At 47.6% G+C, this 16,235-nt stretch overlaps 1 protein-coding gene across 1 annotated transcript in view; it reads right to left on the reverse strand.

Annotated features, from left to right (window-relative positions):
* Nucleotides 1-1,256: 1,256 nt before the first annotated feature.
* Nucleotides 1,257-16,235, reverse strand: part of vwa8 (von Willebrand factor A domain containing 8) — a gene marked incomplete in the record, with an annotated part of 79,765 nt that continues 64,786 nt past the window's right edge. Inside the window, 6 exon segments of the mRNA XM_029703022.1 lie at nt 1,257-3,058; nt 4,558-4,796; nt 5,452-5,550; nt 8,457-8,615; nt 9,601-9,726; nt 11,735-11,843. Of these exon segments, the coding sequence (XP_029558882.1) occupies nt 2,950-3,058; nt 4,558-4,796; nt 5,452-5,550; nt 8,457-8,615; nt 9,601-9,726; nt 11,735-11,843 (841 nt within the window).

A 16,235-nucleotide genomic window follows, 5' to 3' on the forward strand; every position in this document is an offset into this window, starting at 1 on the left:
TCTCCTATCCTATGGTAACCAGTGATCAATCAATGAACACCCGACCAATCAATCCTGATTCCTGTTCAATGGCACTGCACGTTCACACCAGTGTATAGTCCATAGAAGACAGGTCACACTGTGTGTGTGTGTGTGTTCCAGGACTGTACTGATTCATGTCATTTGAGCCCTGGAGCATAGAGAGCTCACAACAACAGAGGTCAGACTATGTAACTAACTGTTCCAGTTCTAGAACAGATTCAGGTCAAATAGCCACATTATCGAAGAGCAACTCCACTACAACCTACGAGTGTTAAGTGATCCTAGTTGTTCTGTCATTGGAACGGGCTGTATTCCAGTGTGGTCACTGTTGTGTCTATGGCTCTGAGAGACTGAATAGAATATGACATAGTGTATCTCTATGGGCTAAATGACCCTCAGACACGGAACCCTGTGACGTGTGTTCTGGGGAAGCCCCTAAAGAGACCTAAACAGTTGTCTGAATGGCATCTCATACACAAACAAACACAGCTATCAGCGATTGACTCACAGAACATCCCACGCGTCTAGACGACTTCCCTCTCCATTAGAGTCTGGGAGAGGGGTAAACACAGCAGGTCCAGGTGTATTATTATCATAGCGTGTGTGTGTCCTAGTCACTGAAAGTCAATTTGTCATTGTTCCGCCAGCGAGGATGATAAACAGTGGGTCAATCAAACAGCTTGTAAAGGAAGCAGACAGGACCATGTCATTACAAACAACACACTCCAGGGAGATTACTCCCCTATGAATAGAAGTTCACCCTAACCACTGATTCAGGGTCAGATTTATGTTGACCCCGTTAATGGTTAGTTATGATTGGGGGTAGGGTGATCTGATCCTAGATCGGTTGTCTCTATCTTAATTCCAGAAGCAGAGAGTGGGATGGGGTAAGCCTTGGCCTGAGGCGGGGGAAGCTGGGTTACCCTAAGGGGAGACAAGGGTTTTCTTGTACAAGGCGAACAAGGATTGTAACAGTGCGTGGAAAAAGAGACCAGAAAATAAAATACAAAAAGATTCAAAGACAGCTGGCACGCACGCACACACACACACACACACACACACACACACACACACACACACACACACACACACACACACACACACACACACAGTCGTGGAAGCATTCCAGGAACTCCCTCAGATTCTCAGAACAGGGCTAATGGTCTTCGCTAGCACAATTGGGTTCAACCATGACACATTACCCACCAAAGCCAAAAACAAAAACAGGACATGACTGATTATTCATGAGTTTATTCCAACTTTGTACATATTTACACCGTTTTGTTCCATTATAATCAATGACAAGCAAATCAACAAACAGCATGAAACAGATGGATCAAATACAGCAGCGATGTCAGGAATTACTAGAATCATAATGGAAGAGATCTGATATAGAGAAGTGCTTAGACAGGCCACAGTTCAATCATGCCACTTCAGGTAGGTCTGTAGTCAATCTAGTCAGACACATCCAACACACAGATAGCAGAACACACACACCAACAACCAACCCTGCGAGTGAGAGAGCAACAGAGTCAGAGTGGAAACAGGGCACTATTCCTCCATCACGCCAGAGAACGAGAAAGAGAGAGAGGTCAAGCTACTGAGTGAAGAGATAAGGAGTTTGCACGTGTGCACTGTGCTGCCCAACACTGGTGAGGCAAACTTCGGAGAATTGACAAATGATACCTCTCTCTTTCTTAGTAGTTGTTTTCCCCGTTCCCTACCCTCCCTCCTCTATAGAATCTCTCTGCATCCTCCAAGAGCTTCTATTAATCATACACTTTTCCCCAGCAACACACATCACTATGTGTGTATGCCAGTGTTTGTGTGGGTCCTGTAATGAAAGCTCAGATTCCTGGGGGGGCTGAGAAGAGCAGTGAGCGTCACAAGGTCCGGAAGGGAATGAGCAGTGCTTGTTGATATAGATAGAGCACGGGAACACACACACACACACACACACACACACACACACACACACACACACACACACACACACACACACACACACACACACACACACACACACACACACACACACACACACACACACACACACACACACACAGAGATGTTGTTGCTCAACATTTAACTGAGCGTGTGCAGTCAGATGGGAAATCCCCCCCCCCCCAGTCCCGGCATTCCACGGGAGCCAAGTTAGTGCTGGACACCCCGTGTGTGTCTCTGTGTGTGTGTCAGGTCAAAGGGCACAAGACAAAGGAAGTCCAAAAACAGAGATGCTCTCTCAAGTTCACCTCCGACCGACACCGGACAAACACGACTGTGTGTGTGTGTGTGTGTGTGTGTGTGTGTTTGTGTGTCCAAGGGCACCAGCATCTGCCCAAAACACCCTAAAACAACATCCTGGACCTCACTGTCTTGACCTTAGTCTAGGGGCCTAAGAAATGTTAATAAGAAGAAATGTTAATAAGCAGCAATGTCACTCTTATGTCACTGTAATGTCACTTCAATGTAAAGTTATAACGCAGGGTTATGAGCTGTGGCAAAACAACTCAACATTCATATATTTACATTTTAGTCATTTAACAGACGCTCTCATCCAGAGCAACTTACATGTAATTAGGGTTAAGTGACTTGCTCAAGGGCACATGGGCATATTTTCACCTAGTCAGTTCGGGGATTCCAACCAACAACCTTTCGGTTACTGGCCCAACGCTCTTAACCGCTAGGCTACGTGCCGTACATATCAGACATTCATAAAATCATACAGAAAAAAACAGCAACATACAAATATATGTCAGTAGGACATTCTAATGGATAGTACTGACAGCCCATTCACCGTGTGGCCCTGTGTTCCTGTACACAGTCATCTGAAGGCCATTATCATTATACTTCACACACTGTCCTGATAAGCTAGAAATGATGTGGTGTCACTGAGTTGGGGCTAAAGCCTGTGTGTGTGTCTCCCTCTCAGGCACTGGACAGCATGGTGGAGGTGAAGATCTGCTGCAGGATCTGAGGGATGTGCTTGGTGTCCATGGCAACGAAGGACCGCCCAGCCGGCAACGTTCTCTGGAGCCTGGAGAGAGAGACAAAGAGTAGGAGAGAGAGAGACAAAGACAGAGACAGAGAGTAGGAGAGAGAGAGAGAGAGAGAGAGAGAGAGTAGGAGCAAGAGAGAGAGACAAAGAGAGAGAGAGAGAGAGAGAGAGAGAGAGAGAGAGAGAGAGAGAGAGAGAGACAAAGACAGAGAGTAGGAGAGAGAGACAGAGAGTAGGAGAGAGAGAGAGAGAGAGTAGGAGAGAGAGAGAGAGACAAAGACAGAGACAGAGAGAGACAGTGAGTAGGAGAGAGAGAGAGAGAGAGAGACAGAGAGAGAGAGACAAAGACAGAGACAGAGAGAGACAGAGAGTAGGAGAGAGAGAGAGAGAGAGAGAGTAGGAGAGAGAGAGAGAGACAAAGACAGAGACAGAGAGAGACAGAGAGTAGGAGAGAGAGACAAAGACAGAGACAGAGAGTAGGAGAGAGAGAGAGACAGAGAGTAGGAGAGAGAGAGAGAAAGAAAGAGGAGGAGAGGAGAAAAATTACAAAAAGGAAGAGAGAGAAGAGCGAGCGAAAGAGAGCGATAGTGACCTTCTACTGTCAAATGTCTGAACAGAAATAGATGGCACGATTCAACCCACAGTGTGTTCAGTAGCTGAATGTGGACACTCCATTGAGAAAGAGACCCCACTTTCCGAGGACAAATGTTCCAGATGTTTCCATGAGCCAATGAATGATTGCGAGACAATAGCTGTCATTGACAGGCAGAACTGGGAAGAGGGAGATGTGGTGGGCAAAGTCAGTAAGATACTTTCACTGACTTTATCCCCTTCTTTCGCTCTCTCTCTCTCTCTCTCTTCCCATAGTTAGCTGTCTCCCTAAATCCCCCCTTCCCTCTTTCTTTTCCATTTTATTCCGGTCATTATGCCAAGATGATCACTGCTTTTTAGGCCATGGCAGTGACCAGCTTAGAGACACCACAGCCACAGAAACAGGGAGGAATATACTGCCACATATAACTCTCTGTCTTCTCCCCCTTGCTCCCTCTCTCTCTCTCTCTAACTGGGTCCTAAGCTATAGAGACCACAGAGTGACTGAGACGGAGGTTAAAGCCACTCATTGACATTCTCCAGCCTGAGGCTGGGACAGAACGACAAACAATACGGCCCACACCATTCAGACTTCAAAGGACACGCGACGCCAACCATACAAGCCATAACACAGGCCAGACAACACTGTGCGTGTGTATGTGTCCGGGACAGAGAGAGAAGGATAAATTAGGTTTAAGAGAGCACATCCTTCTTGGTCCTGCATTTAGAATCTCTTTAAACTGGGATTTCATTGAGAACAAACACAACAAAGGACTACTGAGCGGCAGGCAGCACACTGTGTGGGTAGGATAAAGTACTGGTCAAACTATACTGTTCTCTCCTCCGGGAAGTGCTTGATGTAGGAGCCTACTTACTTGAGCCACCTGTTACGATAAACAATCGTCACGTCTTGACACGCACACTAACCCCCTCCTCCATCTTCTCACCTGTCGGCCTGGTCGCCCAGCGAGCCGATGAAGATGGCAAAGGCGTTGACCTGGGGGTCGGAGGTCAGGGCGCGGGCAAAGCGTTCGGGCGTGATGCCGTAGCGCTCCAGGTTGGCGTCACTCAGCACCACCACGAAGCGCTCGTCAGCATCCTCGCGTGCCAGCTCCCTGATGCCAGCCTCAGTGCTCTCCAGGGTGTAGTCTCCACTCATACAAAACTGAGAGTGGGCATGCATGTTCTGGAGGGGGCAGAGAGAGAGAGGTGAGGACACACACACAGGGGAAGAGAGGACAGGAGACGAGAATTGGTAGCAGGGTAGAGTAGGGTAGAATGGGTAAAATAGATAGAATGAGGTTGAGTGGGCTAAAGTGAGATATAGAATAGGGTAGAGTGAGGTTGAGTAGGGTAGAGTGAGGTTGAGTAGGGTAGAGTGAGGTTGAGTAGGGTAGAGTGAGGTTGAGTAGGGTAGAGTGAGGTTGAGTAGGGTAGAGTGAGGTTGAGTAGGGTAGAGTGAGGTTGAGTAGGGTAGAGTGAGGTTGAGTAGGGTAGAGTGAGGTTGAGTAGGGTAGAGTGAGGTTGAGTAGGGTAGAGTGAGGTTGAGTGGGGTAGAGTGAGGTTGAGTGGAGTAGAGTGAGGTTGAGTAGGGTAGAGTGAGGTTGAGTGGGGTAGAGTGAGGTTGAGTGGGGTAGAGTGAGGTTGAGTGGAGTAGAGTGAGGTTGAGTAGGGTAGAGTGAGGTTGAGTGGGGTAATGTGAGGTTGAGTAGGGTAGAGTGAGGTTGAGTGTGATAGTGTGAGGTTGATTGGGGTAGAGGCAGAGTGAGGTAGAGTCAGTGGGGTAGTGTGGGGTTGAGGAGGGTAATGTGAGGTTGGGTGAAGTGGGGTTGGGTCCGTACCTTGAGGACCTTCAGTCTCTGTTTGTTGTTCTTGGGGACCTTGTCTGTTCTGACCAGCTCTATGTCATAACCATCACCAGAATGACCCACAATGTCATACTGGAGAAAAGAGAGAAAGGGGGAGGAAAACGGAAGAGAGGAGGTCATCAAATAACTCCAGCTGAGGTAAAATAACTTACGACCTATACGTAGAAAGGTCTACAGCTGCACCATTGACAGCATTTGACAGCATCCCCGCTTGGTATGGCAACTGGTTGGCATCTGACCGCAAGGCGCTACAGAGGGTAGTGCGTACAGCACCATCCAGGACCTCTATACCAGGCGGTGTCAGAGTAGGGCACTAAAAAATGGTCGAAGACTCCAGCCACCCAAGTCAAAGTCTCTGCTACCGCACGGCGGACCAAAAGGCTCCTGAACAGCTTCTTCTTCAAGCCATAAGACTGCTGAACAGTTAATCAAATGGCCACCCTGACTGTTTGCATTGACCCTCTTTTTTTTGTTGCACAGACTCTCTTGTGCCGGCTCTATGCACACTCGCTGGACTCTACCCACACACTCACACATACTACACTGACACTCCAACACACACACACACTCCAACACACACACACGCATATTGACATTTTTTGCACATTTTTCTCACTTTTTAACTCTGAATTGTTGGGAAAGGGCTCGTAAGCCAAGCATTCCCCCTGCTGCTATGTTGGTCCACTGCTATAGCTGTGGATGGCCCTGATGAGCCAATCACGTTAGGGCTCATTATGAAGGGTCAAGGGTATCCTGTCTCTGCCAGAGCCCAGTATGTCCGCCTGGTCACAGACTTGTGCCATCAATACTCTTTTATAAACTAGTTGTCACATAACCCAGGGTCAGATAAAGTGTCCTACAGTGGAACTCTCCATATCTAGTGTCACATGGCATCACTCCTGATAAGGGCACATACGGCTGCCGACTGAGGTACAGTGGCTTGCGAAAGTATTCACCCCCCTTGGCATTTTTCCTATTTTGTTGCCTTACAACCTGGAATTAAAATATATTTTTTGGGGGGGGGTTTGTGTATCATTTGATTTACACAACATGCTTTGAAGATGCAAAATATTTTTTATTGTGAAACCAACAAGAAATAAGACAAAAAACTGAAAACTTGAGTGTGCATTACTATTCACCCCCCCAAAGTCAAAACTTTGTAGAGACACCTTCTGCAGCAATTACAGCTGCAAGTCTCTTGGGGTATGTCTCTATAAGCTTGGCACATCTAGCCACTGGGATTTTTGTCCATTCTTCAAGGCAAAACTGCTCCAGCTCCTTCAAAACTGCTCCAGCTCCTTCAAGTTGGATGGGTTCCATTGGCAATATTTAAGTCATACCACAGATTCTCAATTGGATTGAGGTCTGGGCTTTGACTAGGCACTTTGACCAAGACATTTAAATGTTTCCCCTTAAACCACTCGAGTGTTGCTTAAGCAGTATGCTTAGGGTCATTGTCCTGCTGGAAGGTGAACCTCTATCCCAGTGTCAAATCTCTGGAAGACTGAAACAGGTTTCTCTCAAGAATTTCCCTGTAATTAGCGCCATCCATCATTCCTTAAATTCTGACCAGTTTCCCAGTCCCTGCCGATGAAAAACATCCCCACAACATGATACTGCCACCACCATGCTTCACTGTGGGGATGGTGTTCTTGGGGTGATGTAAGGTGTTTGGTTTGCACCAGACATAGCATTTTCCTTGATGGTCAAAAAGCTACATTTGAGTCTAATCTGACCAGAGTACCTTCTTCCATATGTTTGGGGAGTCTCCCACATGCCTTTTGGCAACCAAAATATTTGACAAAGTAAAACAAGAGCGAGATATAGGCTTTTGGCATGAGAGCATCGGCCATCGCCGGAGAGTGAGCTGCGCATCACTTCCTCCTCATATTGTACAAAATGTGTGTCTCCACATACCTAGGCCTAGGGTATTGATGGATTCAAGAAAATGTATTTTTATTGATCTCAGATTCTCAGTTTGTCAGTGTCAAAGTAGTCTGTCATTTCGATATTTGTGTGGTATTAAATAAATATTCTGTCAAAGTCTACAGTCATGTAAAATGGCGTGGAATTGCATGAAATGCGTTTATCAGAGGCCACATTTTTCCCGGACCCTAGGCTACTAAAAATCGGCTGACAGCCTACCCTCTTTTCCTGATGTCAATCATGTCTTTAGGAGGCACTGTAAGTAGCTTGCTTCATATTTGTGATGAGTGAGTTGTTGCAGAAATAAATAGGCCTATGGTCAAAAATGTTACAATTTTCTCTACAGAGGCAGTCAAGTGGGTGCCCTTATTTATTTTGAGTACCTGCCCCCTGACAGGTCTGTGCATGGCCTTGTGTGTGTGCGTGTGTGTGTGTTGACTAAACATGGCCTTAGCTTCTTCTAAACATGACCTTATGATGCTCTGGAATACAACACTGAAGTCATCTAGTGTCCTCTCTTTTAGAACTTGCATACAGGCTGGCGTGTGTGTGTGTTAGTATGTGTGTGCGTGTGTCTGTGTACGCGCGTCCGCACGTCTTATCTTAGATGTGTATGAGCAGGTGGCACCTGTCAGAGTGTAGAGCACAGGTGTGTGCGCGTTTTCAGATGCAGGCGGGTTACGCACGTGTGTGTAACACTGATATGTGAGCAGTAGGCCAGGTGGTGTAGAGGAGAACGCTGTGGAGTCATGAAGTCTGCCACTCCACCCCTCCCCTCCTCACACACGTCTGACACGGACACTATCGCTCCCTCCCTCTCTCTACCCACTTCTCTCTCTACCCCTTTCACTCCCCATTTCCCTCTCTCCTCCCCTCTCCTCTCTTTGACCCACTCTCTCTCTCTCCTGTGAAAGTTGACTATACTTCACTGATATTGCAGTCTGGACAAACCAATGTGTCATCAAAACAGCCACTAGAAGATGTTATCAAAGCTGATCCTAGTTTTGTACAGACGGGCAACTACTGCATGTGTGTGTGTGTGTGTGTCTCACCTTGATCTTCTGTTCGTAGCTCTCCAGGGCTTCCATCACCATACACACAGCTTCCATGGATCTCTCCAGCCTGCCGTCCACCCCGTTGAAACGGTACATGCTCCCTGACACGTCAGCTAACACACGCAGACGCTTTGGCTTCTGCTGCGGGCTGCCCAGCTATACACACACACACAGACGAACACACGAAACAGAACACAGAGGGTTAAACAGATATTATAAACTGGGTGGTTCGAGCCCTGAATGCTGATTGGCCAAAAGCCGTGGTATATCAAAACGTATACCACGGTTATGACAAAACATTTATTTTTATTGCTCTAATTATGTTGGTAACCAGTTTATAATAGCAATAAGGCACCTCGGGGGTTTGTGGTATATGGCCAATATACCACAGTTAAGCCCTGTATCCAGGCACTCCGCGTTGCGTCGTGCTTAAGAATAGCCCATAGCCGTGGTACATTGGCCATATACCATAAACCCCCGAGGTGCCTTACAGCTTAATTATACATACACTTCCCTGTAGGATGGAATATTACAGGGGAACTACTACTGTATAGAACTGGAACAGAATAATACTATAAACAAAAAATTATGTTTTAAGTGAGAATCCCTACTACAATATTCTGGAAAACAACGTTTTCACAGAGACAAGCTGAGGTACATGATCTTAATCACTCTTCTTAACATCAGCAAATAAACGCTAGGGGAAACTCATTCATTCAGAAAACTGGTCATCACTTCAAGTGGACATCCATGGAAAATGGCATTGCTCAATTACATTACCTAGAAATAACTGATTTAAGAGTGGGAGAAACATTTTCTTTTGTTTCTCTTTCATATCTCTTAAGTGGGTGTTCATTATGCTACCATAGACGTCTGTCGTCTCTAGGCCGACCAAAAACATTCAACACTTGGAGCGAAATGAGATTAAAACGTGTGTATTTTGTTTCGTGAGTATGTGTTTGTTTGGGTGCACGTGCGTATGGGTGGGATGTCCAACTACGCCCGCCCGCCCGCCCGCCCGCCCACCAACCCACCCACCAACCCACCCACCCACCCGCCCACCCGCCCGCCGCCCACCCGCCCACCCACCCACCCACCCATCCACCCACCCACCCACCCACCCATCCACCCATCCACCCACCTCTGGATCCAGCTCTCCTCTGCGTTTGTAGATAGCCTTCTCTCCCGTCAGTCCGTCTATGATCTTAGCATCGTCCAGCTCTCCCAGTGACTGATTCTTCAACCACTGCCGCTCCTTACCTTTGGCCTGGGGACACAGACAGAGAAACACTGTCAGCATATCACCCACTAGTCAACTCTGATAGCGATAGACTCATTCCCAAACAATCAGAACAATCTAGGGGCCAGTATCCTGAACTCAAATTAAGCCTACTCCTGAAAAGCATGGAGGATCTTTGAAAGCGTTTTTAGTCCAGGAAGAGGCTTAGTCTGCGTTTGGGAAACTGACCCTCAGTTATGTTTAAGAGATTACTTAAAAACCTCCACAAATGCTAATGTTTCTCTGTGCATTTGACAGTGCAAACAAAGAAAGACTGATTAAGTATGATAGGCAGAAAAACGTGATATTGCATAGGGGTAGATAGTTTCCTAAACGCTCCATAACATGTAACAGCAGGACGGGTCACTGTTCACACATGTACTTTAGATTCTACACAGACTTGATAAGCTCTAGCAGACACAGTAGAGGATGTTATCAGCTAATACTACTACACAGTCGAACACGCACGCACGCACACACACACACACACACACAGAGAGAGAGATAAGAGATACATTATGAGATATCACATAATGCACAGTATGTAGCCTATGCACACCCCAAGCCCACAACATCCTAGTCCAGCCCACCCCAGCTCCACCAGCCCACCCCAGCTCCACCAGCCCAGCCCACCCCAGCTCCACCAGCCCAGCCCAGCTCCACCAGCCCAGCCCACCCCAGCTCCACCAGCCCAGCCCAGCCTAGCTCCACCAGCCCAGCCCAGCCCACCCCAGCTCCACCAGCCCAGCCCACCCCAGCTCCACCAGCCCACCCCAGCTCCACCAGCCCAGCCCACCCCACCCCAGCTCCACCAGCCCAGCTCCACCAGCCCAGCCCACCCCAGCTCCACCAGCCCAGCCCAGCTCCACCAGCCCAGCCCACCCCAGCCCAATCCAGCTCCACCAGCCCAGCCCACCCCAGCTCCACCAGCCCACCCCAGCTCCACCAGCCCAGCCCACCCCACCCCAGCTCCACCAGCCCACCCCAGCTCCACCAGCCCAGCCCACCCCACCCCAGCTCCACCAGCCCAGCCCAGCTCCACCAGCCCAGCCCACCCCAGCCCAGCCCAATCCAGCTCCACCAGCCCAGCCCACCCCACCCCAGCTCCACCAGCCCACCCCACCCCAGCTCCACCAGCCCAGCCCACCCCAGCTCCACCAGCCCAGCCCACCCCAGCTCCACCAGCCCAGCTCCACCAGCCCAGCCCACCCCAGCTCCACCAGCCCAGCCCACTCCACCCCAGCTCCACCAGCCCAGCTCCACCTGGCGTGGAGTGCACGCATGCACTATATATACTTGTGAGGACTTTTTGGGGACCAACAATTCAAAATCAGATTTTCCCTAACCTTAACCCTAATTCTAACCAAAACGCCTAAAATAGACATTTTACAAGTGCGGACTGGAAAAATGTCCTCACTTTTTTTGTTGCTTTACTATTCTTGTGAGGACTTTTGGTACTCACAAGTATAGTAAAATGTTTACACACACACACACACACACACACACACACACACACACACACACACACACACACACACACACACACACAACCCTGGAGCATCATAGAGCTTGGCCTCATACTCTGTAATCATTGTCAAGTAACAAAAAAAAATCCCACTCTTCTCACACCCATACACACAAACACAATTACACACATACAGCTACCCACGTCTCCCAGGAAAAGATGAAAAGACAGAATCACATTTCTGAGATTTGGCCACACCCCTTGTCCAGGGGCCCTCATCTGGACAACCAATCAGAGTGCTCGTTGGGGCCAGTGCCCACTCCTTCCTATTATTTTAACACATACAGTATGGGGTGACTGTGCTCATGTCACATGGTGGCTATCTTAATGTCACCAAAAACGTTAATACAGTCTGATTCTCTACCTATTTCCCACCCAAGGTGCGCACAGTTTGCACTAGTTCTAACCCACTGAGGACTGGTATTACCATCATGGGAACAGTATTCTGGGACATATCGTGCGTGTTGTTACCTGTAAGCTGTCCAGAATGATGCGCAGAGACTGGACCTGTCTTCTGACGTTTCCAGAGAAACGCTCGTATGTAGATGCATCATATTCACTCATGTCTATCTCCTTCAGCCTGGGGAAAGAAGAGAGGTAGAGAAAGAAACAGTGAGCCACTGTTGCCATTATTCTAAAAGGAAAAATAGAACCGAGATCAGAGCCAATGTGTACAACATTCATCCTAAATGAAAGGTAATGGGTGTTGACAAGCATGTTAGAGTGTGTGAGAAGTGTATAAGGGATGTTTCCATGAGCTCAGCACACCTGAGGAGCAAAGGAGAAGGGCCAGTCCTGTTTAATAAGGACCAGTGGGAGGCGTGTGTGTGTGTGTGTGTGTGTGTGTGTGTGTGTGTGTGTGTGTGTGTGAGAGCAGGTGGGCTGACTGATGCCTGACTGGAGTGCTGCCAGCCCCTGATCCTCACACACACTAGCAATCCACGCAAGCATACACACACACACCTGTGTAGCCCCGGGCAGGTGTGTTGTACCCTCCAGGTAAGGGTAGCATATCTAAATCTCTGTGTTGACTGGCAGAGTTAATACTTTTCCACCATGGAGCGCGCACGCACGCACGCACGTCTAATCCAGGTAAATAGGGGAAGGCAGATATGAGACCAGCTATCTCCCTGAACGCCTGCTGGGGTATTGTCTATGAGGTGTTTGAAGTCTTAGCTGAAAACCAGAGCGTGACAAGATGGTATGTGTGTGTGTGTGTGTTTGGTGTGCGTGTTTTCAGAAGGTGGTATTGCGGCTGAGTGTGTATCAGCCATGCGATCAGCCTGACTCTGTCCTATCATGTATCACAGTTTCAAACACACTGCTAACCCACGGATCAAATCCCTATCACTGGCAACTACGTAGTATAGAGGGTACAGAGACCCAGCCTACTTGCTGGGAAAGATGTGCACATTCAGCTACAATCTGCCCTCACTACAAGCCTAACATTCAGCTTCAATCTGCCCTCACTGCTAGCCTAGCATTAAAGGAGAATTTTGCTTTTTAATGACCAAATCTCTATTTCTGATGTAAATGGCATGTTATAGAAGGGTCCAGACACTTTTGTGATTTAACTTGTTTTTGAGAAACGTACCTCAACCAGCGATTCACTTCCTCATCCTTGTTATGTAGTACGGGGGCTCTGAAAAAACATGAACAAACGCTCCAAAAAAAAACAAATATGTAATTTAAAAAAACGGAAACACTCTCAATACAGTAATGCAGGTCTTTAGATGTTGTACACATGAAACTGTGTCCTTCAAAACTTTATCAGCAACGCTATATTCCATTTTGTTATGACACAAGCAATACCGCTCCATCCATTCTAGCAGCAGGCTACACGGAGAATGGAACAGTTAGATAGGGGAAACAGCTCGAGTCGCACAAAATAGAATGTTGCGGATAAAGTTTGGAATGACACATTGTGTACCACATCTAAAGACCTGCATCACTATGCTGAGAGCATTTCCATTTCTAAAAGGACATATTTGGGTGTTTTTGGAGCATTTTGTTCATGTTTTTTCAGATACCCGTACTGCACATTGAGGATGAGGAAGTGAATCGCTGGTTAGGGTAAGTTTCTCAAAAACAAGTGAAATTGCTAAAAAAGTGTCTGGACCCTTCTATAACATGCCATTTACATCAAAAATAGAGATTTAGTTGTAATAAAAGCTAACATCTCCTTTAAGCATCACTCTGCCCTCACTGCTAGCTTAGCATTCAGCTTCAATCTGCCCTCACTGCAGCCTAGCATTCAATTTTGCTAGGGCCAGATGTCGTCTTTATATACAAGTATGACAAAATGGAGCTGACAGAGATGGTCGCCTCTCTTCCGAGTCCTTAGGAAACTATGCAGTATTTCGTTTTTTTTATGTATTATTTCTTACATTGTTACCCCAGGAAATCTTAAGTCTTACTACATACAGCCGGGAAGAACTATTGGATATAAGAGCAACGTCAACTTACCAACAGTACGACCAGGAATATGACTTCCCCGGAGCGGATCCTTTGTTTGGACCACCACCCAGGACAATGGATCTAATCCCAGAAGCCGACCAAAACAACGGCACCGCAGAAGCGGCGGCCTCCTGGTCAGACTCCTTAGACGTGCACGTCGCCCACCACTCCCGAGTATACTACTAGCCAATGTCCAGTCTCTTGACAACAAGGTAGACGAAATTCGAGCAAGGGTTGCCTTCCAGAGAGACATCAGAGACTGGAACATTCTCTGTTTCACAGAAACATGGCTCTCTTGGGATATGTTGTCGGGATTGGTTCAGCCACTGAGCTTCTCCATGCATCGTGCAGACCAAGATAAACACCTCTTTGGGAGGAGGAAGGGTGGGGGTGTATGCTTCATGATTAACGACTCATAGTGTAATCATAACAACATACAGGAACTCAAGTCCTTCTGCTCACCCGACCTAGAATTCCTTACAATCAAATGCCGGCCATATTACCTCCCAAGAGAATTCTCGTCAGTTATCATCACAGCTGTGTACATTCCCCCTCAAGCAGACACCACGACAGCCCTCAAGGACCTTCACTGGACTCTATGTAAACTGGAAACCATATATCCTGAGGCTGCATTTTTTGTAGCTGGGGATTTTAACAAAGCAAATTTGAGAACAAGGCTACCTAAATTCTACCAGCACATTGACTGCAGTACTCGCGGGAGTAAAACATTCGATCACTGCTACTCTAACTTCCGCAATGCATACAAAGCCCTCCCCCGCCCTCCCTTCGGCAAATCCGACCACGACGCCATCTTGTTCCTACCGTCTTATAGGCAGAAACTCAAACAGGATGTTTTCAGTGACTAGAACCATTCAATGTTGGTCTGACCAATCAGAATCCACGCTTCAAGATTGTTTTGATCACACGGACTGGGATATGTTCCGGTCAGCCTCAGAGAACAACATCGATATATACGCTGATTCTGTGAGTGAGTTTATAAGAAAGTGCATAGGAGATGTTGTACCCACTGTGACTATTAAAACCTACCCTAACCAAAAACTGTGGATTGATTGGGGCATTTGCTCAAAACTGAAAGCGCGAACCACCACATTTAACCATGGAAAGAGGTCTGGAAATTTGGCTGAATATAAACAGTGTAGTTATTCCCTCCACAAGGCAATCAAACATGCAAAATTGTTGGTACAGGGACAAAGTGGAGTCTCAATTCAACGGCTCAGACACAAGATGTATGTGGCAGGGTCTACAGTTAATCACGGACTACAAAAAGAAAACCAGCCACTTCTCAGACACCGACGTCACTCTTCCAGACAAACTATACACCTTCTTTGCCTGGTTTGAGGATAATACAGTGCCACCATCGGGCCCTCTAACAAGGACTGTGCCCCCCGACCCGCTAACAAGGACTGCACATTTTCAACACCATAGTACCCTCCAAGCTCATCATCAAGCTGGAGGCCCTGGGTCTCAACCCCGCCCTGTGTAACGGGGTCCTGGACTTTGACGGGCTGCCCCCAGGTGGTAAAGGTAGGAAACAACATCTCCATTTCGCTAACCCTCAACACTGGGGCCCCACAAGGGTGCGTGCTTAGCCACCTCCTGTACTCCCTGTTCACCCACAATTGCATGGCCATGCACACCTCCAACTCAATCATCAAGTTTGCAGACAACATAACAGTAGTGGGCTTGATTACCAACAACGGCGAGACAGCCTACAAGGTGGAGATGAGGGCATTCGGAGTGTGGTGTCAGGAAAACAACCTCTCACTCAATGTCAACAAAACAAAGGAGATGATCGTGGACTTCAGGAAACAGCAGAGGGAGCACCCCCCTATCCATATCGAAGGGACAGCAGTGGAGAAGGTGGAAAGTTTCAAGTTCCTCGGCGTATACATCACAGACAAACTGAAATGGTCCACTCACACAGACAGTGTGGTGAAGAAGGTGCAACAGCGCCTCTTCAACCTCAGGGGGCTGAAGAAATTTGGCTTGTCACCCAAAACCCTGACAAACTTTTACAGATGCACAATCGAGAGCATCCTGTATCACAGCCTGGTACGGCAACTGACCCGCCCTCAACCGCAAGGCTCTCCAAAGGGTGGTGCGGTTTGCGCAACGCATCACGGGGGCAAACTACCTGCCCTCCATGACACCTACACCACCCGATGTCACAGAAAGGTCAAAAAGATCATCAAGGACAACAACCACCAGAGCCACTGCCTGTTCACCCCGCTATAGTCCAGAAGGTGAAGTCAGTACAGGTGCATCAAAGCTGGGACCGAGAGACTGATAAACAGCTTCTATCTCAAGGCCATCAGACTGTTAAACATCAATCACTAACTCAGAGAGGCTGCTGCCTACATTGAGACCAAATCACTGGCCACTTTAATAAATGGATCACTAGTCACTTTAAACAATGCCACTTTAATAATGTTTACATATCTTACATTACTCATATCATATGAATATACTGTATTTTATACCATCTATTGCACCT

The sequence above is a fragment of the Salmo trutta genome, chromosome 20 (assembly GCF_901001165.1).
Source record: "Salmo trutta chromosome 20, fSalTru1.1, whole genome shotgun sequence".
NCBI lineage: Eukaryota > Metazoa > Chordata > Actinopteri > Salmoniformes > Salmonidae > Salmo > Salmo trutta.